We start from the raw sequence: 26739 nt of genomic DNA, 5'->3' as shown, positions 1-26739 counted from the left end.
CTTTCATCAGAGAACATAACTTTGGACCACTCAGCAGCAGTCCAGTCCTTTTTGTCTTTAGCCCAGGCGAGACGCTTCTGACGCTGTGTCTTGTTCAAGAGTGGCTTGACACAAGGAATGCGACAGCTGAAACCCATGTCTTGCATACGTCTGTGCGTGGTGGTTCTTGAAGCACTGACTCCAGCTGCAGTCCACTCTTTGTGAATCTCCCCCACATTTTTGAATGGGTTTTGTTTCACAATCCTCTCCAGGGTGCGGTTATCCCTATTGCTTGTACACTTTTTTCTACCACATCTTTTCCTTCCCTTCGCCTCTCTATTAATGTGCTTGGACACAGAGCTCTGTGAACAGCCAGCCTCTTTAGCAATGACCTTTTGTGTCTTGCCCTCCTTGTGCAAGGTGTCAATGGTCGTCTTTTGGACAGCTGTCAAGTCAGCAGTCTTCCCCATGATTGTGTAGCCTACAGAACTAGACTGAGAGACCATTTATAGGCCTTTGCAGGTGTTTTGAGTTAATTAGCTGATTAGAGTGTGGCACCAGGTGTCTTCAATATTGAACCTTTTCACAATATTGTAATTTTCTGAGATACTGATTTTGGGGTATTCATTGGTTGTCAGTTATAATCATCAAAATTAAAAGGAATGAACACTTGAAATATCAGTCTGTGTGGAATGAATGTATACATTATACAAGTTTAACTTTTTGAATGGAATTACTGAAATAAATCAACTTTTTGATCATATTCTAATTATATGACCAGCACCTGTATATAGGAGGAGATTTTCCCCACATTTTGAGTTGACTTGCAAGCAGTATTAATAACAAAGTTCAAAGAAAACACCAGCCAAAACATGGAGCTGCTTATATTGTTCAAGATACATTTTCTAATAACAAATCTTTCTCATTCTCTCAAGTATTTTCAGATCAAAGAAGGTCTACAATTGTAAAATGAGCAAAACAACAGGTGGACGACGACTAATTTAATGACTGATCTTGAAGCCCATATTTTTGGTCAAGGACGTTGTAGCAATGCACCTTAAATCCTTAAACATGGAAGGACAGACTAACTACATCCAGATGAGAGTCAAAGTGTTTTCCACATACATGTTCTTACACAATGGAACAATTCATTAACGATTAATAAAGACCAAGGTGCTATTTGCAATGTGTCATTTCCTCCAGCTCATTTTCACCAATTAAAGCAAATGCCATACTTATGACCCATGCATGAGTAAGTGACAGCCATGTTTTTTTGTGAGCAACAATCAATTGTGAAACGTTATGATGCCGCCATTTGCAACATGGTGTGCAAGCAGTGCTCACAAAATAATGGCTTTGGTGAAATGGGCCCCTGTTGGTGTAAGATGAAACAAGAAAGGGAGAGAGATTTACGGTCCTGTCTATATAATTTTAGGTTTTAGTATCAAACTGGAAGACAAGTGGATCAAAAGCCGGTCTCCAAAATGCAGCAAGTCTGCTGCACCTCTGACCATACACAACAGTGACATCACAAAGTACTGACTACATCCTGAGTACACTTTGACATCACCGCAACCAGGCGTAACCTTCAACCACTGGAGGTCAGATTGGTGTTAAGTTACTCTGATATAACCATTACACGTTACAGGAAGAGTAAGGTAAGGGTTCCGTGTGTGCTGATCTTTCCAGCAACGTGTGGTGTCCCTGCTTTGAAATGTGGTCAGAGTGTAACAAAGCCAGGGCTGCTTTCTTTGCAGTGCCGGCTGAATTCCTGGAAATGGTGAAAACCAATAATTCACACAGACCTGCAGTGTAATGGGCTTTCAGAGAGCTTTCCAGAACACAATGACTCTGACTGTCAAGGCCTTTGACAGACACATGCACTTTCACATGATCCCACATGGTCATGCAGACACGCACGTGCGCAAACACAAACACACACAAACACAACCTCATTTGCAGCCGCTGCAACTCAGCGTTCAGTCCAGTTTCTAGCCGTGAAAGCACGGTGTCTTTGAAGGTGGGGAGTTAGACCATAGCTTTTGGCTGTGGCAGTGTCAAATCCAACCAGCCAAAGAATCGGGGTCAGAACCAAATTATCCCCCACAGTCTAGAGGGTGACAGGACAGAAAAGGATGAAGAGGAGGGAGAGAGGCGAGGGGTAAGGAAGAGAGAGAGAGTTGGTAGTTCTCCTAGTAACTACAGAGGTAAATGAGCCATGGGGACCTGGAGCAGCAATTGTCCCTTATAGATGAAGAGTGAGGCTGCATGTGTGTCAGCAAAATAGAAAAAGAAGGTGGAAGTGGAGGAGTGATGTGAGTGAAGTGCCTTCAGGGAACTGGTGGTGGTTAACTTATGTATGTATAAAGAGAACAGGATACAGAGTTGGAGACGGGACCCCTGTACATTCTTTTGAAAGCTGCTCAGAGGCGCATAAAGCCAAAAACTTTGACTTCTGGGCATAAAATCACCTCTATCTTCCGGATTGTGCTGCCCCACAGGAACAAGCACATTAGATATTTCCGCCATCATACCGGCTAACTTCCGGTTTAGCCCTCTGATAACTTGAGTAGGGATAAAATGATTCAACCGTTTCACTCTCCTAGAATTTCCAAATGTGGAAATCTCTAAATGACAAACCGGTGTACAGACAAGAGCTATACTCTTCATTTAAAGAGTATGGAGAGTTTAAAGAGTTTTTAACCTTTCCAAAACAAAAAAACACAAGAGCAAAAGTACAAAGAATGCATTAAACATCTGCTTTAACATAGGGCTGGATGATATGGCCAAAAATGTTATCACAATAAAAAGTTTCATATCTTTCAATTACGATAATTATCACGATAAGTATCAAATCTATTTCATTTGAGTTTAAAGGCTGATTTTTGCTACTGAGTGAAAGTTGAAGAAACCTGATGGTTAATTGTAGTTTCAACTTTTCTTTATGGTCAACTCTGATGCACTTCACAAGTCTGAGGAAGAACATTCAAAACAAAAATATGCCTATAGAAAAATGAAGTAAAAGCTTTTTCAGTACTTTTTCCTCAACAAAATAAAAAAAGTCCTAATACATGTATGATTCAAGTGAATAAAATCAAACACTTGTTGAACATTTATTGAACATTTGTTATATTGTTACTGAAAAAAACTATATTGTGATAATTATTGTTATTGTTTTATTGTCCAGCCCCACTTTACCATAAGCTGCAAATGTTATCATGTCCGGCTAACTACTGTACCTACAGTAATAAGCTAACCCAGTTTTACTCTTAAGGCATAGAAGCATTTCATTAGCTAACTTTATTATTTTAGGGGGTTTGAGAGAGCTTAGTAGACATAGCAACAGCAATCAGCAGTGTCCAGAAAGGATCAAACATTATCTATTATGTGCCACTACTCTACAGGGAGACACAGAGACACAGTCACAGAGAGAGCAGTCACACAAACAGGTGATGGTGACTTTTAGCTCACCTTGTTCCCTATGGCTTTCTTGGGTGGGAAGTTGAAGGTGTCCACCTGTGGAAACTGGGATCTCAGGTTGTTGTGCAGCTCCCTAAATTCGGTGTAACGCCTATACACATTCCACTCGTTGTCCAGGATGCGAATGTACACCTGAAAGACACATCGTCATTATGACAATCAGCAGCGGCAGCAGTAGCATGTCCTGTAAAGTCCTCAAAGCATTAATGAAATGCATTACTGTAGAGGAAACCTCAGAGTTACAACTGTAACCAGCATGCTGTACAGGCTTTCCCCCCTATGAGAAGCAAACTAAACCAGAACTCAGTTATCAGGTAACCTAGAAGATAAAAAAAATAGTTTTTTCTTTTTTTCAGTTCACATATTTGTCATCAAGCTTATACACTGCCTTACAATAAATGAATGAGAGGGGTAAAATAATGACTTCTCTTCATCCTTGTAAATGTGTATTTTCACTTATATACTGTAAAACAGAACAGTGAAAGAGTCTGTCTATCGGCGTGACTGTGCTGGCACCATTTCCATGCACCATTAGCTGCTTTATTCAGACTCACGAAAGATAGAGAGAAGGAAAGATGAGCCTATTACAAGAAAGAGAGCGGGAGATGGGTTCCATTTTCACAGTAGAAAAACAGGGAACGCACAGAGACAAAGAGAGAGCAGAACGGCTTTTGAGAATTCAATTTTAAAATGCCCGACCACAAAAAAATACAGACGTGATATGAGTACATGAAAACAGAAATTGATTTAAAAATCGACCAAAATGTACCTAGGCATCAAGCATATAAAAAAAAGAAAATAAGAAAAAGTAAACAAAAGGCAAAACTGTGGCATAATATTGAACTGCATGTTCCCTTGCACACACACAGTCCTGAAAGTGTCCATGATGCCATTAGAAGAGGCCATTATGGTCATCATCAAAAAAATAAAAGAAGTAATAAACAAGAATTCAAGTAACAAGAATGAAATGGATGGACTTAAGGGTGTCACCCCAACATGCCACAACAGCATGCGCTAAAGGTGAAGGGACTCTTCAAGCGTAAAACACATCCATCCATCCATCCATCGTCAACCTCTTATCCTGCGTACAGGGTCGCAAGGGGCTGGAGCCAATCCCAGCTGACATCGGGTGTAAGGCGGAGACACCCTGGACAGTTCGCCACTCCATCGCAGGGCGTCTGTTGTCTCGTAACATTTAAACAATGATAGTGTCCTGCCCAAATTTGAGCCTATTCATAGATCAGTAGATGTTGAGACATTTTACTGGATGACTGAAAAGTCATCATTTAAGTTAAGATTAATTTGCTTGGTACCATAAATGTATGCACAAAATGTTAAGTCAACACACCACACAGTTGTCGAGATATTTCCATCCCCAGAACAATGAAGCGTGGCTAAAAAAAGAAGTCACTATTCTACGTATCATGATTGGTATGAAATAAATAAAGGCATTTGGGGCTATGACTGTGATTATTTGGCTTTAAGGCATTTATTTGAATGACACTTGTGAAAAGGCGTTTAATGCCCATTTAATGCCCTTTTTTTAGAAGTGAAGACAGACTGTCATAGCTATAGTACAGGACTACATTTTGTGTTCATGTTAACCCCAAAGATATTTTGATGGACATAGAAGCAAGTGAATAATGATAGGTCTTTTTGTTTTGCAGTGACTGTTTTTCTACTCAGTGATCTTTTGTCAGCATGCATGCTACTCTGCAGTCTAGGTTACATGGCAAACATGAAAAATGTCAATGACATTTTGGACAGCCATTAAGAGGAGACTGACAGCTGAAGCTTTTCTAGCTGTCCTAAACAGGGGCTATTCTAGGATCAGACCTTTAGGGGGGCTCAGCCCCTAATGAGATTGTGACATATATCAATCTTGACTTCACTATTCTTCACACTCTCACCTGGCTCTTCCTGCTCTCATTCGCTTTCTCTCTCTGTCCTCTTTCAGTCCATCCTCCCCTCTCCCTCTTTGCACTGTCAATCACACACAAATATGTATTGTATGCAGCTAGACAATGCATCCATCCTGCTCTCTCTCTCTTCTCTCCCATTTTGTGTTGCCAACCAAAAGGCAAATATTATATCATTATAACTGAATATCGGGTCCTGTGGGCAATGCACTCAGGTAAAATCATTTGACCTTACTCTCTCACCTGAATCTGGCTATTTTGCTGAGAAAAAAATTGGATGGAAAAACAGACATTTCTTTGGGGTCATAAAGAATTGAAAAAGGCCAACGTCTTTGCTGCCTTGGAAAATTCATGCTGCATCTTAAACAGAGCAAAACTGAGGAAGATGCTTAAATTCACTGTCCATAAATGTATTGTATATTTACACAAGGCCCAATTTTATCAGAATAACAAACATTGTGACTACTTTGACTAAAATAATAAAATGCATCAGTTAGCTTATTAAGTGTGCAATGCATGCAGACTAGCTCAAAGGGCTAACATTAGCCGATCATCTCTGAGCAACTACCAACTATTTACGCAATCGACTTTGCTATAACTTTGTGTGTGTCATGAACAACATTAACTAACTTTAACAGTACCCACACAAGGAAGTGATGGACGGTGCTGATATTAAATCTCACATTGCTTAATTTCTGGATCAGGAGGTCCGGGGACAAAGAGAGGGTGCTCTTTTAGCGGGTCAGGGGGAGAAATAAATGTCACTAACACATCAAAAACAAAGTATTATTTATTTATATTTATTAATCAGAGCATTCACAATTTCAACAACATTCAAAACCTCTCTCTCTCTGGCTGTCTGTCCGTTCACTTCCTTGACATGTCCCTTCTGTGTGCTGATTGCTGCTACAACCCGGACGAAATGTCTGTCTTTCTATCTATCAGTTTCCTCCGCTCTGTTTCAGTGCTCTGGACAGCGCCACACCTACACAATTATTCCTAGTTTAGCCAGACTTACTTCACCATTTCACAGCACAAACACCCACTTCAGACACCCGCTCAGCTGTAGGGTTTACAGTAATCATATGCCAAAATATTTTGACAAAGCATTAAACCACTGGCCAGCATCTGCCAGTATATGTGGGGCTTGCATATTTTCAGGATCCAACCAAAAAGGTTACACCAGCAGGATCCGGCACAAATTAAGGCCTGAAAATAATAATAATATTTCAGTAAATAATAATAATTTTTTGGGATTTATTTTTGAAATTGAGGTGTGCTCGAGCACCCCTAAAAAGAATCAAAAAACCCCCAGGGTCCTAAATGTCTCGTTGTTAATATTTCAGTGTCAGACAGACATGTCTAGACATCGCTAATGTTATAAAAAGATATCAGAAAATTACACTTCACAGTATAGTTGAATAAATCATCTAAAGGCATGTACCATCATTTAAATGGACATCTACTGAGCGAGTGGGAGGTGAGAAAGAACACCATGATGTTATTTTCTTATCCTGTGCTTGCTTATCTGTCTTCATCAATTAATGCTCACTTTTTCTACAGTATAATCACAGAATAGAAAAATAATATGCTCAAGGGTAATAAGATTTTTATACAGTGGTACGAACTCATAGACCTTATCGTGAATGAAAACTACTCTCTGATGTGAAACAGAAGTACTCCAATCACTGTGCCCATTGACTTTAGAAGATCAACCAATAAAGAACAGACAGGTATAATTTATAGGCACGTTGGAGGGAGAGACATGAGACAAAAATACTGCGTGAGATGATGGCAAGTTAGTTATTGTAGTTTGGTCCGCTCATGGGGGGCTGTATAAAGAGTAGCAGCACTAAAGGAAAGACACGAATCCGATAAATGACAGCAGTGGTTGACAAGATGGGAGAAGACAAGGCCGCTAATGGACTGCAGACTAGTCATCTCAGCACTTTATGTCTGACCTACAGATGCACATTTAAGTGTTCACCAACTTATTTTTTGCAAGTTAAGAGAAGAGCTGACTTGCTGTGGTCTGGTTGTGTGTGTATGTGTTATGCCTTCTTCTTGCTTCTTCAATAGTTGACTAACTTGGCCATACTGAATGCCTTATTCAGGATGAACCAAAACTGCTTTGACTTTGTTATGGAGTTATGACAATTTTTCAAGTCTACTGTATATGATATAAAAGCTATTTGGCAAATTTTCAGCTTTTGAGAGATAACCATATATATCTAGATCAATATTCCAAAATTCACAACTTTAGCCTGGACAAATGTTACGTTTATGTGCAAAAGCAGATTGATTCATTTCCATTACCTACACAATCTCATAAGCAAGTGTGTAAAAACATTGTAAAGCTGAATTTCCATCTTCATCCATTGCCTCAATAACTCCATCATTGTAAAATATGCCAGTTTGAAGTGAAAGTCAGAGCCACACTAAGTAATTCAAGAAGTGTTACGTTGAAATCTAACCATTTCATGATATATTCCATACACTAATTGTTTAACTGAGTAAAGCAAGGGCTGTGTTTTAAATATTCCATATGGTCTGCTGAACAGAAAGCCTAGACAAGCATGTCAAATACTTAACAATGATACATTTCCAGATAAAGCAATGCATTTTAATCTGATTTCACCTCTAATTTAGAGTGTGTGTTATATGACGTCCCAGAGTAAAATGTCACAATCCTACATGCATCCGTTCGGTATGCATATCGAACGTTCTGGAAATCCTGCTTCAAAGACCACACTACAATGACTGGTATGACAAAATGACGTCCTTATGTGCCTACATATTGTAGCCACATATTGTCTCTTGGGTCTGAATACACATTAAGAGATGTGATGAGAGGATCCGCCCCAGAGTGTCTGTAGTTTCTTAGATATCAAATGGCTCCACACATATGCAAGTATTAGCACAGCAAGCTTAATCCACTTTACACTGTCTCATTGGCATGCTTATTTATGGCAACACATTAGCCTCTGCACAGCTACCAGCTCCCTCCTCCTGACTAATCACAAATAATTATCTGACAAAAATCTTGGCGACATCCAAACTGCGGCATCTTTGAATATTTGAGCACCGGCGCTTTGATATCTCCAATAAAACCCATCTTCTAACGGGGACAGGGCGTCTAATCATGGTTCAGCGGGACCTCATGGAAAAGGGTTGATGGGTTTTGGCTGCTCAACTGTGATAGACACAGTCCTATTGTCTGTATTTGAGTCTTATGAGAATATCTGAGAAAGTGTAATAATGGCTGTGATGAAAATATAACCTCAATGAATCAACATAAGAGAATATTCACCTTTGGTTACTGAAATATCTGCAATTTTTTTGCTGCAGTTCTTTCATACTAACTTTTGCCACAAAGCCGACTCACCTACTTCAGGTGCAAAAAGGGAGTCTAGAAATAAGTGCTCAGTGCCTAGAGTCAGTGGTTGGTTTCCTGTTGATATTTGGGTGACATTGCGAAATCACCTGTCTACTCTAGAAAGATGCCGTCTACATTTGAGCAGTAATCCACAGGAATAAGACAAAATGGGCCCAGAAATACAGGGTACTACAACAAAAGATTAAATATATAGACTGTAACTGTAACAGTGACCGATAATATGCTTTACATTCATGCCAAAAATGGCCCTCATGCAAGAACACTGATTTATGTCGTTTACGGATGATGTATAATGTGGTTGGTGTGGACAGCTGGATTAGTTAAAACAGAAGGCAGTCAAACGCTTGGCTTAACTTCACTACAGCCAAAGATTAAGGAGGAAGTGAAATACCTTTTATGTTCCAAGTTAATTTCTTGTAAGGGGGGAACACAACGACAGAGGACCTCAGTTAAAGTAAAAATGTAGTACTTTTGACGGTCTTCAAATTGAAACACCACCAAATCTGGCTGCCGTTGGGTCTCAACTTACCAAATAACGTCACCAAATAATAGAAAAGTATCAATAGTGGTATCAATAAAGTCAATATCAATCTATATCAATGAAAAAATGAACAATCCGCATCCCTAACCAAGAGTAAAAAGAGGAATTTCACATCGCAGAGATTAAAATCCTTCTGTTGGAAATCAGCAGATGTAAAAAGGACAAGAATTCACCAGTGTGAGTAGTAATATTAGAGGACCCAATGAGAAAATATTAATAATACAGCTGCCAACTACAAGTCATCAGAGCAGCAAGGAAGTAATGGTTTGACATTAAGTTAGATGAAATATTAAAAGGTACAATGTGTATGATATGGCCTAACTTACATGATCAACAGAATGTAAAACAGTAACACTTCTGATGTTATGTCAAAGATGTATTGTGTTGCAGAGATATCTACTGAAGTTAGCATACTAACCAGCTAGCCCCAATCCGTCCTGTCTCGTAATATATCACTTGTGTCTCGAGAGGAGATAGGTACTATCGGACTATTTTGCTTATCGAACTGAAAAATACAACCTTCTGAATTCAAGTTTCTCTCTTTCACCAAACTAATTGCCTTGTTAACTCATAAAACTCATAAAACACATTTCATTCAAACTTGACAGAACCAAAATAAAACTCACCAAATCCACCTTGGTTAGTCTTTCCATTGTTCCAACAACCACCAACTCTGTTTTGGTTGAAATAAACCCTTAATTCACAGTTAGATGTGAAAATATCCTGGCTCTACATGGATGCCTGACCTCCCTCTTGCTCCTCTGCTGTCCCCACCTGAACCCACCGTGCCTTTGACGTCCCCGGAGTCGGTATGGTAAGTCCTGGTTGGAGCCGCTGTCAATCACCTAAGTACTGTATTCCCTGTCATCCAACTGGCCTCCTTTGGTCTTGGAGGCTGTGTTCGATTCAGTGAGAGGCTGATGAGCCCAGATCTGTTGCCTGCTCCTCCGGCACCAGTTCTGGTGCCCATTCAGGACGAAACAGCTAATAAGACTGCTAAGTTAGCTGCATAGATTACTGAGCTAACTAGCAGTTAGCAGCAGGTATGACGTGACATGCTGCCCATTTTTGGAGTATGAATTAGATAGGTGGAGAGTAGTCTCAAGGCTGGGCAGTCGTGGCCCAAAGGTTAGAGAAGCGAGCTTGTGCCGGACCGGCAGGATAAAATCTGGGTGTGGAAATTTACCACCACTGAGGTGCCCTTGAGCAAGGCCCATAAGCAAGGCTGCTTAGTTGTAATGGGCAGCTTCCAGGAGTGAATGCGATCAGGGCCTTCCTGCAAAATAGAGGCTTCCTCTCAGTGAAGCTCCCCTGAATAAATAAAGGTTAAAAAAAAAAATCCATACACACTGTACCATTAAAGCTGAGCTTTGGGACTCGGCGATTACGAAGACTAATTCCCATAGGTCGATGGTGACATTTAACAGGACCCTCACTTTTAGCTGAGGCTCAATACATATACACGTAGAAATGATAAAGACAGGTTAAATAAATGGCCAACAGACAGCAAACAAACCAAAAGAAAGAATTCAGTTCCCCTGTTTGTGATAGTCAATGTCAGATGGCAGTTATCAAATGACATTAACTATGCCTAGTTATAATAGAAGCTGTGCTCTGCATTTTCCCAGCCCACTCAGATGTAAAAGGCTTTGCATGGTCTTTCATTTATTCATTACGATCCCCATTAACTGACACCTCGGCAACTGCAGGCTGGTCTGAGGTCTACATCCACAAATCCACAATTGTGCATGATTCAAAGTAACTAATTGCATGTGTAAAATGTGTGAAGAAATACCAGCACCTGGTAATAGCCCACATGAAGTTGAAAAGAATCTTATCCAAGGTAACAGAAACAGCACGACAGCTTGCCGAGGGAGAGAGTACCTGCATATCGTGAAATATGCAGGTACTAACTTCAGAAATAAAGATCTGAAACAGGACGTCTGTGAACGGATAATTGCAGGTTTTTCTTTGCTTGACATTAAACTGGATCTTTAGCCTGAGGGTATTCCAACAAGCAGGTGGAACCAGGAATAGTCGAGAGCCACAGATGAAAATTGCAGATGATAATGATGTCTCTCTCCCTGCTGTATCTCTCTGAGAAGACCCTGGTCTGTTGTTCCCCCATCTGACAGGCAGGCTAACTGTAGGAGCGCCGACTGTGGTACAAACTGTGTGCAAACCCATTTCCAGCACCACAGGAGACCCACACAAAGAGCCCTCTTGCTCACTTCACAGTTGGAAGACTACGCAACTGCAGGGCACAGGCACAAGATGGCCGACGTCTCCTTTGACCAATGTACTGTGGCTGACCGGTGTCCAAACAGATTTAAAAACACAATGAGTCAAAAAATCCACCTTCTTCTGATCTGTTCCAACATATTCTGGTTGACTTTAAAGAAATTTAACACTGGTTGAAGTCGCTGATCAGACCAGAAGGAAGAAACAAACAAAAACTACAGCAACGAATTTCAGAAAGAAATCAGCGGCTTTTCATGGCAAGGCCATGATTTGAAAGCATGAAAAACAATTAGAAAAGAGGAAAGCAAACAACAAAGCTTTGGAGCCCCAGAGATAGATAAGAGGTAACATGATGTCTTGTGTGTGTGTTTTTATTGAGAGAGAGAGAATGAGTGAGCAAAAGAAGAGAGTGAGCCAAGTCAAACCAACGCAAAGGCAGAAGAGCTTTATGTCATCCCCCCTCCCTCTTCACAGATCATTGTAGGCCAAAACATTTGCCCAATTAGGCATAAAATAGAATCCATTAGGAGGTTGGATAAAGGGGACAGTATCAAAGGGCCACAAAAAAATGAATGTATGTGTGCATCCTTGTCTTGTGCCTACAAACCCCTGTCCAGGGAAGCAAAAGGCAAGGCAAGGTAAGTCTTTATTATCTTACCTTGCTTTTTAGTCATGCTAGCAGTGCGCCTTTAGGGTGGACAATGTTAGTTGGTCACTTGATCCATCACTTTGGTCCAGACTGAAATACCTCAACAACTACAGGATGGATTCCAATGAAATTGTATACAGACATCTGCAGTCCCCCATAGATTGAATCCTAATGACTGGTGATCCCCTGACTTTTCCTGTAGTGCCACCATGACGTTGACATTTGTGGTTTTGAGTAAAATGTCTCATCAACTGTTGGATGGATTACTATGAAATTTGGTACGGGCCTTCCTCTTCCCAAGAGGCTCAGTTGTAATAACTCTGTAATGCTCTGACATCTACTCCCATCATCAGGTCAAAATTTCAATTTATCCATTTATAACCAAATACCTGCTAAACTCAATTTCGTCATCCTCTGCTGTTCTTTAAACTTTCTGCTAGTTAGCAAGTAGGGATACATAGTCACTGTGAACAATTCAACCTTTACATTTAATCATTTTAGCTGACCCTTTTTTTCCAAAGCAACTTACAATTGCTATATATGTCAGAGGTCGCACGCCACTGGAGCAACTAGGGGTTTAGTGTCTTGCGCAGTGGGAATCAAACCCAGGTCTCTCACACCAAAGGCATGTGTCTTATCTACTGCGTCACTGCCACCCATCGTTCTTTTCTCGAAGAGCCTTACAACTAGAAGAAGAAGAGGAAAAACAGGCACAGGGAGACAATGCCAAAGACAGAGAGAGTGTGATTACTACCTTGACTGCAGAAAAAGGTGTTTATTTTAGACATCCAGAATAAGACACTGTGAAAGGAAGAACCAGCGGATACAAATGAGGAAGAGACGAGGAGGAGTAGGTGGAAAAAACGTTGTTAGAGTGATGAGGAGGAGGGGGAGGAACTAAAGACATTCAAGACAAGGGGCAACTACAGTTGACCCTGTTAAGAAACATGACAAAAATAGGTGGGAGGGTAGGAAAAGGAAGAGTGAAGCGGAGGAGATAATGGAGGCGTGTGGACGGAAAATAAACGAAGCATTCTTTTGATGAGAGCATCTGCTTTTAAATTACATGAATGATTAAATGGGGGAAATTAACGACTGATTGAATGACTGAGTCCACAAAGAAATCAACAAGCAGAACAGGCGTGATGAAGCAATGGGTGGCACTTCAACCAAAATAATCCAAACTCCATTGTTCTGTTGCTAAGTGAAAGCTAAAAAGCTGCTACACCAAACACCAAAGGACTACTGTGTGTCCTTTTGATTAATTTGATTTAGAGGTGCTGCTCCATATAAGACTCTTTATATGGTAAACCATATCTTTCCATTGTTTGGCAAGCTCCACTTTCCGTCCCTCCTCCCAGCTCTTCGGTTGCGCACGTATAACTACTCCCCGTCTACCAATAAAGGCTGAGATATTTATTTTGGCAGATAAAAAAAAAGGCATTGACCTTAAGTGTGTCCTACAGCATTTGTCTCTGCTTGAGGGAGGCTGCTGGAGGTTTATGAGGTAGAGGTGAGCTCTTAAATGCAGAGGGAAAAGAAGGCCTTCCCTCAAATCTGCCTCATCCATTACCTTACCCTTCATTTGTTCTACTACGGCAAGAAAAATGTACCAGGAAGAAAACATCCATGGGAAGGGAGTTACACCTACTCTATGTATTTTCAACTGACCAAATGACAGAAGGAAACAATTTCATTATACATTATTGAACAAGCCATCTCCTGTATGTTGTGAAATTATTCCAAGAATTGGGAATATGTGGCACAATCAACAGATCACTTAGTGTTGCTTCTATTAGTCTGTAAAATATGAAAAAAGGAATCAACTGGTGTTTCACAGAGGATCCTTCTTATTAAAAAGTAATAACTGAAACTAAAAGAGAGTGACAAGGGAGGGTTTTTCCACTCATTTTACTGCTAACCAAAGCTTCTCCTATATGCCTGTCAAAAACAGCTCTTCACTGTGAAAGGGACTTATTATTAAAATATTCTGTTTTCTATTTTACTGTTTGAATTGAAGAAAATGTCACATCACTCTACAAATCTCAGCAAACAACACAGCGCCTGCTACCAATCCCTAAGTGCATATTGGTGCTTTTAAAAGATTGAGTTTTGTTGAACACTGCTGGTTGGCAGACTGCGTGTACTTCTGCAGCATAATCAGACTGCATTGACAGTTGTGTTATTTAAAATGTATACTGTGACGCCCCCAGGTTTGGGCCCTCTCTTGTGCTTTGTATCTTGCTGTGTTTTGTCCCTTTAATCCAGATAATTGGTGGGTGGAGCTGATACCTGGTGTGATATGCAACACACCTGAGCAGGCGTGGCTCAGGTGGCTATAAAAGGAGTCTGTTTGATGATTTGACTCCCTCTTCTCCTGGGGCCTGTACCACGAAGCGAGTTCAACATACCCAGGATGTTTTCGGTATCTGGCTTAACTAACCCTAACAATCGCGATCGGGATAAGCGGTACCACGAAGCTGGTTATCAACTCGGTAAGTCAACCTAGGGTTTCCCAATCCAGCCGGGAGTACGTTCACATAAAAGAGGCGGTGTTAGCAGCAGATAATCAAACGCAGACATGAACAAGTCCATTGTCAGCAGAGCGTCATATTTCATGAACGTGAATTAAACTGTAACACTACAGAAATACGTAAGTTGCACGCCTGCATCTGACACATGCAGGGAGACAGAAAATCGCAGAGAGTGTAAATGCCTAAATAAACAGGCATAGGCATAATATTGCGTTCATTTAAAGTGTTCTTATGAGCTGTATAAAATATCAGCCTTATTCTTTCAGCTCGGCTGTGTGTCGGTGTTTCCACATTAAAAGACTCGAGTGAGGTCTTCCACCTCACTTTAAAAAACATGTTGTCACTTCAAAAATTAGACTAATTTATGTAACACACTTCATAAAGCAATGAAACAAAAACTCCATTAATGCCATAAAATGTGCTCAAATAGGCTAGTGGTTGAAAGACAATCTCAACATTTAGGCTACTGAAAACTCACTGTCCCACCTTTTGCACCCACATTGCAAAAGGTGGGGAGGACTACAGTCTCTGTAGTAGGCCTAAGAAAGCTATATTAACCTAAAATAGATAGCCTACGTTCATATTAAAATTTTGTATTTCAATATTCCTACCAAACTGCTCATAATATTCAGCCTCACATAAGACAAATAAAACCTATTTATTTTAACGGCTGCGTCAGGGTGTGTGAAACGAACTGGGAGCAAATAAAAAATATTAAACACATTTCAAAGCAGTAAGTAGGCTTATCTTGCTGTACTGTAAAAACCTGTAGGCTTTTAATCAGTCTCTGTAGGATTGTATCGCTATAGTCAAGAGTTTCTCCACATCACCGCTGCAAACATAAAGCAGCCTATTGGCTTATAGAGTCTGTGGGATTTCCTACAGATGGTGATGTCATTTTCCAAGAGAGCTGATTGGTCAGTAGGCGGCATTTTCACAGAGTTGATCTCTTATCTGGAACATAACCTGCTCTGGAGCAGGTTAGCTGTTCAGCATAAGTTACCATGGCGATCTATCCCGGTAACAAGTGAACCACCTTCGTGGTACTGAAAACCCAGGATTAACCCCTAAGTTACCTGGATGAGCTCAAATCCTGCTTCGTGGTACAGGCCTCTGGCCTGCCGACTGATTCTGTTCTGTTTGGTTCTTTGTGTTCTACACCCATACACTCCACTCACACATTCACTGCATACATACTGATCTGACAGATACCTACAATTGTATATTTTGCTTAATGTACTTATTAAAATATCTATTATTATTATTTTCAGACTCTGTGGTTTCCCGCTTTTGTCACTTACTGTTAAGCCAGGTTGTGACAATACAGGTGACAAAATAAGCCAAACACTTCATGAAAAAGGATGTCAACTCAGAAGTAACTTCATCCCAGTTACAAACACCATAGGTCATATTAGACTTCATGCATAATTTACAGCATTTGTTAGCCATACAGGCATTCTGGCAATTAGCACTGTGCTTTCTTGAAGCAATATGAGTTATCCTACTAGGTAATAAAGAAGACAAAACCTACTAAGCAATAAAGAAGACAAATCCTCTGTGACCCAACTGCACCTGAGGGAAATATCTGGCTCTTAAGCTGCTAAATGTTCCTCTATGTTCACCAGATAGTCTCTAAATGTCGTTTTTTTTAGATCTTTAGATCTTGTTATATATATATATATATAGTCGTTGGCCAAGTCCTCTGTCACCAAACTGCAAATCATCTGACCTTTTGAAAATCCTGACAACCACAGATGAACTACACAAACAAATCCAACGGCCCACGAGTTAAAGTCAGATTAATGAAGATTAATTTGTCTGTACTGTCTTGCTAATTTGTAAGTAACACCGTAGTGTCAAAATGTCCAGTGGCACTTGATGTTCAGTTGCCAGAGTCAGAGAAAGAGGTAGAGACATGTACAATAAGGTCTGTGAAAAAGTCTGAACACTGTTGGTAAGTACACAGTATTCTCAGTGTATTTTAGCACAAAACGTCAGGAGGTTGAATGCTCATTGAGCATGCTGGACAAAGATCCCAGTGATGTAAATTATGGCTTTGAAGGCGAATTGCAACAGCTCTTTCCAGGCTCCCTCTTCCTCATATAGAACAGCCATCAATACAGCAGACGCTGTAAGCTTTTTATCACTTGAGGACTCAGCACAAGTTCTTTAAGACCCACGGGTGGTAACCAGATATGAACGTCCAAGTTGGAGGCTACCTTGAAAAAACTGTCTGACGCCACAGCAGGATGAAAACATTACAAGCCGCAGCTCTTATCTCCATCTTTTATCACAATTGCGTCCCTTCTTCTGATCTCTTCATCTCCCACTCCCTTCTCCTGTCAGCTCCCTCCCTCCCACACCTCCTCTTTGTGTGACCCTCCTCAAACACTTGACTAAAAACTCAGTCGCGCTAGGAGACTTTTTCTCTCTCCCTTCTTTCATGTGAATGAATGCGTCACTGACAAGTCCTGAAAATTTAGCTTTTAGCGTAGTTAGGAAGCCAGTGAGCAAATGATTGAGGGTAAGGGCGGGGAGTGGACGATGTAGAGCAAAGTAGACCTGAATGAGACTGAAAGAAAGGGGAGGAGGGGGGAACCGGAGTGATAGGGAAAATGAAGCATGAGAGGAAGAGGCAGACAATTAGAGACACAAACAAAATGGGTAAATATAAATTGAGAGTAACAAAGCAGAGGGGGCAGAGGGGGCATAGAGAGCGGAGCAGCGCGGGGAGGGAAGGTGCAGCAGACTGAAATATTATGTTCCAGCCCAAGATCTAATCGGATGTCTTCAGGCTAAAGCAGAGATCATCACACTGCCTCCTGACTCCCTCGAGGGGACAACACCATCGCCAGCCAAATCCTGATTCCACCAATCTTTCCCCACAGGGAGTGAGGGCCAAGCATAGTCCCTACCCCTACTCTCACATCCCATTTCCACCTGCTAACGATACCCCTTTGAAGCTTTCATTGGAGGGCGGCTCGCTGATGAAATGACGCAGCAGGACTTCAACTCAGCTATGACTGCTGCTTGACCTTCAAGAGACCATGCAGCTCAGTGTTTCTTTGCCATGTTAAGAAGAGCTCAAATCCACATGATGTACAGGCAAAGACACTGTTCAACGGGGGGACAAAAAGATATAGCATGATGAATCAAACTGCAACACATAAGTCTGAAAATCTCATATACAGGTTTGATCACATGAACCAGACAACATTATTCCAAATGATGGGCTGTTTAAGGATTCAGGGCTTCATACCAAAGCACTGAGACTCTATAGTCATATAGTGAGTGTACACAGTCAAATCACCAAGTGTACAATGCCATGGATTCCAATAACATAATCCTGTAATACTGGATGACTGTCAGATAGGTGTATTTCCCACTCAAGGGTAATTTTATAAGCCGTTTGTTTTTTTATACTGGACAGCAGTGCATTGTAAGGTGTATGTAACATTTCGTCTCCATGCAATGCAGTTCAACGCAACACTACCACAAACCATATAGTTGAATCAGCACAGTGTCAATGTGAATTCAACTATAAAAGCTTGAGAGAGGAGAGCCAGGACACTTTCCAGTAAGGTTTCACAGATGTATTGGTGAATATTGGAAGATAAAAAGAAACTTTCAATATGTGTTCTATTTTCAGCCTTCTTCTAAAGATTTTTTCAAACTATTTAAATTGCCATTTACTTTTCTCAGTAAAAACAATATGACGAGAAACTTGTGACACGGCTTTCTCTTTATTACGATGTGCCAATTTATTTCTAACAAGAAACTGTCTTTGCTATAACAACACGTCAATCAATGTGTCTCATAAAAACAAACTTTTCTTGTTATAACATGAAAAGTTGGTATGTTGTCATAAGAAGAAACTTCCAAGAAGAGAAAAGATCCAGTCTATGCCTAAGAAGAGGACATTGAAGCCTATAAAGTCAGCAAAAATGAAGAATGATTACATGTATGTATGTTTTATGGTTTGATTAGGTTTTATTTTATACTTGGAATGAGACAAAGTGTCATCCATCCATCTATATCCCCTGTGCATATGTGCAGGGTTGCAGGGGGCTGAAGCCTATCCCAGGTCACGGCAGCACACCACATAGTAATTAGATTTTTATAATTAAAGTATTGATAAAGGCCTCAAAAATCCGTTATCATTTAGGCTCTATGAAAGAGGTTGTGTTTATTGTATTATTTTGCATTACACTGTGTAAATGACTGTATGGGTGTTCTTCTTAATGTGTCGCCCCACACTAGTGAAAAGGCCACAGTTTCGAGCCCTGCCATTGCAAACACATGTTCATCGACAGCTGTGAGTCTCGTTCAAGTGCCGTTGAACAAGACACTGAACCACAACCTAACCACCACCTCTCAAGAGCACTGACTTAAGTGCATAAAATGGAAATGCGATTTAAATTACACTGACGCTGAAGTTGATGTGGTGCCCGTGTTGCAGTGTGCAGCAGAAAAAGCAGTCTCTGTGCCTTCCTGAGGGTGTTTAATCTATGAGTGATGGAAGTAAGACCAAGACAACGATTGTAATTATCATCATCATCATTGTAAAACATTCATCATTACCATCATCAACATAATAGTTATCTCCCTCCGTCACCAACCAGCCATTATCATAACCATAATCACTCACATGCACACATTCAGATTCATGTACGTGCGTGACAACACACACGGACGCAGAAAAAAATGCACACAAGATAATCGGTATTACCCGCATTCAAAAACAGAACATCCATCTGTCTGTGAATGCAACACCGGCATGCACACACAGCTCCGCACACTCACTCGAAGTTCACATTAATTCATTTGGATGTATCATCTCATCTGTATAGCTAAAGCAGTCCATCACCATGTGGTCTAAGCCTCCGGCTAATCAGAGCGACGCACACTGAGCAGGTCAGGATTTAAAGCTTACCGCCTCGGCAGCCACCAGTCTCCGAGGCTAACCCAGCTACGCCCAATGGCTTGTATACAAATTAAAGGTGCTAACACATTTCCCGCATTGCATTGCACACATCTGAAAGAGTGTCAACGAGGACGTCTCAATTATTTATTGAGTGGCTGATTTATGTGGTTTCATATGGTGCATATTAAAAGGCTTTGGGAGGCACAGGGAAGCGAAGGATGGTTTATGTAACTGCTATTAATTGGGACCCTTTATCACTCCCTTTCTCTCAGAATACACAAACACCTACAGCTAAAAGGTACTGTACTATGCATGAAGACGAGCATATTATGCAGAAATGATAATACAAAGGTTCTTTTCAAAAATGCAGTGGATTCGTGTGCACATGTGCTTTTTACCCGTATTACCTCTTAAACAAAGTGCAGTTCTATAAAAAAAGAAATAGAACAAAGGTGTAAAGGACAGAGAGGGGGAAAGTTATAGTACACGTTATCCAGCCCGATTAGCATAACTAAAACAGTGAGAAGTTTGTAGCGAGCCCCTGACTTTGTGTGGAAGTTACAGGCTCAGCTTTTTGCTGATCAAAGAGAATTGCTCATTTGGAATATATGCACATATATCTATTAAATGTATATGTATGTCGGATCAGAGGTGCTAGTTCTCAACATTGGCGTGCACATATTTGTATATACTGTAATGTACATACTCTTCATTCACACTGCATTCCACTGTTGCTCGGTACTTGGATGGTGTTTGTGTTTGTATGTGCATGCATGGATGCACAAGTACAAGCAGATTTGAACAAAATAGGATTTTGTAGTGGACGGTCCCTCATTTTCTCCTCTGTGGGTAAAAGTTTTTTTAAAAAAGTGTTTGTCTGCGTCTCATCTGGGAAGTGGCGTGAAGATAAATTTGTGATTCATTGTTGTTGTCAAACTGCGGTGGAGGTGGGAGGGTCCCACCCGTTTTGCCCTGGAACTCATCATCTGGAGCAACATCACCCTCCCAAACCATCTAAGAATGATTGGGAGAAGATTGACAAAAGAGTGGGCCAGAGGGCAAAGACGAGAGAGGGGGTAAGAAAGTAAAAGAACTGATTGAGAAAAGACTGATTGAGAAAAAAAGAACAAGAGACAGATAATAACGGAAAGGAGAGTAAAGGAGGAGGGGGAGAGAGGTAGAGAGATGGATGATGATGAAGGGCTAAATCCATGAAAAGGGCAGTAAACACAGTGAGTTTGTTGGGCCAAAACTCCTAAATAACATTTAGCTCCATTGCCAGCTGTAACATTAAAACAGATGAAGGTGACTTATCTGTGATTCAATGTTGGTTTGGGTGTTGTACAAATTATTAAAAGTTGTGGAAGGTAAAACTTTTCCACTTCATGCTGCCCTAACATCACAGGCATGTTAGCAATGTGTTGTGTACGTGTGGTTGGAGGGGATAAGTAGTTGCTGATGAGGCCTTTTAAAGCTCCTTGTTCCCCTCTTCTGGTGTAAACTGAGGTGTGAAGATGTTTCCGTGTGTTTTGGTTAGTGATGCCCTAATTTGGAAGAGGAAACAGCATTTATCAGGAGCTCACACCACATGCAACTTGCGAAATCATTCAGAAGCCGAATCGAAGTGTACAGATAAGTCAACAAGTAATCACAATTATATTTGTCTCTTCTTTGTTAGCAAACAAAACTTTATCATAGTTTGATGGTGTCAGCTGCCATACAAAAAGTATATCCCTCCCGCTGCTGCAGCACCACAGGTATGACACACAGTAATCAACAACCTGAAAGCTCCTATCAGACAGCAGCGAGTTTCTCAGCAGGACTACCCCAGAGTGTCTGACACGAAAAATGTAAAACACCCTGAGCTAAATAGCTTGATTTAGAGTCAAAGGCTTTTATGTTGAGTTGTATGTGAACATGAGCTGAACTTCAGTGACTATCCCTGAACTTAAAGCTCACAGGCTTAACCACTGTCACACTCTGCCCTTCTCACATATGATGAAGACGAGGTAAAAAAAATTGCTGGAGGAAAAATTTAAACCTTACAGGATGCACCATACCGACAGAATAAGCCAAGGTATGGTAGTAGGGTTGTGGAAGTCTGAGGAGTGAATATGACTCTTTAAAGTCAAAATGAAATGCCTTTTTTAACCCTTTATCATCATAACATCCCATCAATCAATCTTCAACTTTTAGTGGCACAGAGCTAAAATTCATTAGTTAGCTAGCAACAGCATGGTAAGTCGGTGTGTCTTCGGTTGTTCACCACCCCAAACCTTGTTCGGTTTCCCCCCAAAGCAGTGCTTCTGGGGCTGGGCCTCACTGATTACTATACAGAACAACAACTTTATTCAGTGATTTTGGGGAGACTATATCATATTTTATGGAGAACATATTTTCTGGTTTCCCCTCTGTTGTGGAGAAGGAATGGTGGTTGGCACAGTTTCTTATGTGTTGCAGTATTTTCCAATCGTGGGAGGCTCTGACAGAAAACAACAGTCCAAAACTACTTTGTCTTCTAAGAGTGAGGCAATCTTCTCAAGTTGTTAGTACAGTAGTTCAGTTGGTTTTTAATGTGATGTAAGTTGTTTTGACAGCATGTGGTCAAATCAGTACAGGGCAGATTCAAATTCTGAACAGATGTTAGCAACAAATGAAAAGTTAAGTTAAGTAAGGACATCATGAGGAGGTCATATATATGTGCACAAAATTTCATGTTAAATGATTAAGACAATTTGCAAATAAACACACAAATGTCAACCTCATGGTGGCGCTAGACAAAAGGTCAAAGGATCACCAAAGTCAGAATAAATTATGTGGGAACCATGAATGTCTGTACTAAATTATATTTATAATAGATGATATATTTCAAGTGTAAACGCTGGGCTTCTGGTGGCGCTACAAGAAAGGTTACAACCAGTAAAAGTACCACTGCAAAAGTACTCATGGCTACCATGAAAGTCTGTACCAAATTTCCTGGCAAACCATCCAAGATTTGCTGACATATTTCAGTGTGGACCAAAGTGATACCGACAGATGTTGCCATCCCTCGATCCAAATACCTCTCCTTTAGTTCTTAGCTTTCTTTCCCAAAGTGCTTTTTTTCTGTTTCTGAGTTTTAGCCAAGTACCTCATTGCACACCCAACTCCACACATCCTCTTAACAACCCGGCACTTCATTTCTTGAGAAAAGATAAGAGTTTCTCATCCGCTTCTGACTGATGCTCTTTTCACAGCACAATTCCAGCCTAAAATACACAGGTGATGAAAACACAAGACACTCCTGCACACACCAAACAGACTCCTTGTGTTCCTTGATGGCGTGCATACGATTCTTCCGTCCCTCCTCTCATGATAGCCTCTATTGTTGGTATTGTGTGGGAGGAAGACACTGATATGCCGCGGCCGGTATAATTCTCTCATTATGAGTTCAGAAGGGGAAAAGAGGCACAGGGAGGTATGGAGCGAGGGAGGGATGAAGGCCCAGAGGCATGGCGTGCCACAAAGAGCAAAATCCGACTGATAATGGAGCAAATTCATCAGTTTCTTGCTCTCCATCACTGTCTGTGTCTCATCATCCATCCACAGGCCTTGCTGAGCTTTAAATGGAAGTCATTTCAGAAAGTTTGGAGAGAAAAGTGGCTCTGATGAAATGCAGAGAGAAAATGGGAGAGCAAGCAGTTTTAGCTCCGCCATAATGCCATGCAATCTGGCATGGTGAGAGAGACGCAAAGGGAGGCTGCAAAAGAAGGGCAGAGAGAAGGAGGGATGACACAGGAGGGCAAGAGAAGTAAGCAGAAAGCCTACATTTTAGGGAGACACGTGGTGTGAAGGTGGTTGTTAGATCAGGCCTTCTTCCTCTATAGGTGAGTTTAGCAACAGCATAGACCTTGTAGCGTGCTTATTTTCAAACACAAGGTTGCTGTGACCTAACTTAGGCTCGGCCTTCTAAAATACTCTCTAGCTTCGGCTATGGCTCATTGCTCTCATCATTGGTTCAATTTTGCAAGCATATGTGTGTGTGTGTGTGTGTGTGTGTGTGTGTGTGTGTGTGTGTGTGTGTGTGTGTGTGTGTGTGTGTGTGTGTGCGCGAGTGTGAGAATGAGAGAAATACTGACGAAAAAAATCTATGCCCCTACTTGACGGTATTTTAAAGAGACCCCTGCCTCCTCCTCACCATGCTCTTTAAGACTGTTGGCCCGGTGTCCAATCACCACAACAACCTCACCTTAACAACAATGACTCCAGTAACCTTGGCCATCCATTAGCCTGTCTAAGAACAAAAGCTCTTTCCATAGGGAGCCATTAGACGAATATAGCTCTGGGAAGGGAAGTATCCAATACACCAGATGGGCTGCGCTTTATACCAGCTCCAGGGCTGGACAGCAGTCTCACAGAGACTTATTGAGAGGGAGAAATTAGGCTAAATTGGTGCAACACATAGAAAATGTTCAGGTCCGATGCTGGAGTCAATCCATGACTTTAAAACTGCAGGTGAACTTTGATTATTGACCAAACATGGTATATATGCGCATACTCCAATGTGTTTTACATACTTTTAACCAAACTGTGTTTAATGGACTGAAAAGTGTGGGATTTCCTTAGGTAAATAATTTTCTATAAACCCTCAATAAGACAACCTTTTCTTTTGTTGTCTGTTGACAGGAAAACTCCATCTTCATATCGGAGGTTACTCCCAGTTTATACAATTATATTCCAGTAACAGAGCATCTTATTTTCTGCAGAACAAATACCTGGTCATCTCTGAAAACCCAGAAGGCCACTGAACAACACTGTGATCTTTGGTCATTTACCAACATGTACCGCTGTTCTGAAGGTATTTCCAGAATTCCAAAAGTCTTTGTTAACCATCTCAATGGTTTCCTGATTCAGGTAGCTTTCACGCTCTTTTTGTAAATCAAAATAATAAAATATGAATGTTATTTTGCATAAAAATTATACAATATTGGGATGGCACATCAATAAATACCTATATTACTAATAATATAACTTAAAATTTTGGTTCACTTTGTACAAAGTGAACAAGTAGATACGGAATTTCTGGCTACCACCTTTGTTTATGAAAAAGAGGCCAAACTTTACGAAGGCATTAAAAATACCAGTTTATCACACAGCGAGAGGAAGAGAGTCTTCTGGAAATACCTTCAGAACAGCGGTTAGTGTTGTTAAAAGATCAAAGATAAGGGGGTATTTACCTTTCAGAAAATCAGGTGCTTAGCTCTGTTACTTGAATGTAATGGTAATGCATGAGCTGCACAACCTGGGGCTAGTCGACACACAGCTTTAGTGCCACATCACTGTACTTTTATGACAGCGTCATTATGATGTTCCCACCTGTAAGTCCTGCTACATAAATAAGCTCGCTAAATTGCAGGGAACAAATCACTTTCCCAACATTGTGCTGCAATTTAAAAGTGAGCTGCTTTTCACATTTTAAAACCACCTATTTCAGAAAATGCCAATTATAAATAATTTCCACATTTTCCATGTGTTTCCTGATGTTTTTTGTCAGAGTCTGCTTTTCCAAAAACACCACTGATCCAAGAATCCGCACTAGTGGGTCTGATGATACAAGTAACAGGAACAAGAGGTATAAAAACAATGCATCTCATTTGCCATTGTCATGGTTCTGTCCTGTCTGGAGGATGGAGACAATTTCACACAAAAAAGTGTCAGACTGCTCTCAGCCCGAGTTGTGAATTTATATCCATTATGTATAAGTTGAGCTGGGCTCGGCCAGTCCTGACTATCTGTTAGAGATGAGGATGTGTCACCTGTCTCTTCCCGTCCCATATGGTTTCCCCTGACTAACATTACAGCTGTACCTCCTGGCTACAGAGCAGATAACAGTACAGAGTGTGTGTGTGTGTGTGTGTGTACGTGCTATTCTGCCTGACAGCATGAAGAAGTGTGTCTACTGTACCTGCGCTTGCATGCGTTGCTATGTGTGTGTGTTTATGCATCAATGTGTGCATTTATCCATGTGTCAGTGAGACAGTCAGCCTCAAAAAGCTGAACCAGGGGGACTGAATGTCTGAGTGCGTGCGTGCGTGTGTGTTTGTGTGTGTGTTTCTGTCTCACGGGGGGAACCGGTGGACAGCTGCGGTGAGAAAGCTGAGGTGTAACACCTTGTTAATGTGACAGACACAGTAAAACAGTCACCGAGGGAATGAGCCGCCGTTGTCTACTTTGCTCGATAACTTGACAGATACAATAAGAAGCAGCAGTTGAGTCGGTTAAGCCGCTCTCGAGTTCAGTTCCCAATACACTTTATGCTGGCACGAGCTCAGGAACCACCATTTTAGTTAAATGGAGGAGTTGTGCTATTATCATGGGTGTGAATGTCCTAAGTTCTGACAAGACTTGATTACAAAGTTAGAAGTGGAGCAATTTATATTTAGGGACTGATTTAGGTTTTTTAACAGTTGGTACCAACCAATGACAAGGGAGACATGCCTATGTTGAAGGGGTGACAACACATAAAAGGGACTGTCACTTTAAAGGTTCAGTGTGTAATATTTAGGAGGATCTATTGACAGAAATGCAATATAATATCTATAACTATGTTTTGAGTGGTGTATAAAGACATAATGAACTATTTTTTATTACCAAAGAATGGGCCATTTATACAGTGAGGAAAATAAGTATTTGAACACCCTGCTATTTTGCAAGTTCTCCCACTTAGAAATCATGGAGGGGTCTGAAATTGTCATCGTAGGTGCATGTCCACTGTGAGAGACATAATCTAAAAAAAAAAAATCCAGAAATCACAATGTATGATTTTTTAACTATTTATTTGTATGATACAGCTGCAAATAAGTATTTGAACACCTGAGAAAATCAATGTTAATATTTGGTACAGTAGCCTTTGTTTGCAATTACAGAGGTCAAACGTTTCCTGTATTTTTTCACCAGGTTTGCACACACTGCAGGAGGGATTTTGGCCCACTCCTCCACACAGATCTTCTCTAGATCAGTCAGGTTTCTGGCCTGTCGCTGAGAAACACGGAGTTTGAGCTCCCTCCAAAGATTCTCTATTGGGTTTAGGTCTGGA

General features: G+C 40.8%; 1 protein-coding gene across 2 annotated transcripts in view; it reads right to left on the bottom strand.

Annotated features, from left to right (window-relative positions):
• Positions 1–26739, bottom strand: part of snx29 (sorting nexin 29) — a 356821-nt gene that overhangs the window by 40424 nt on the left and 289658 nt on the right. For both annotated transcript variants that reach the window (XM_046069743.1, XM_046069744.1), the window contains exon 19: positions 3451–3591. In XM_046069743.1, coding sequence (XP_045925699.1) covers positions 3451–3591 — 141 coding nt within the window. The remainder of the gene's footprint in view (positions 1–3450; positions 3592–26739) is intronic.

Source organism: Micropterus dolomieu, linkage group LG14 (assembly GCF_021292245.1).
Source record: "Micropterus dolomieu isolate WLL.071019.BEF.003 ecotype Adirondacks linkage group LG14, ASM2129224v1, whole genome shotgun sequence".
NCBI classification, from domain to species: domain Eukaryota; kingdom Metazoa; phylum Chordata; class Actinopteri; order Centrarchiformes; family Centrarchidae; genus Micropterus; species Micropterus dolomieu.
The sequence above is the reverse complement of the archived record's forward strand: the minus strand, read 5'-3'. Positions and strand labels throughout refer to the sequence as shown.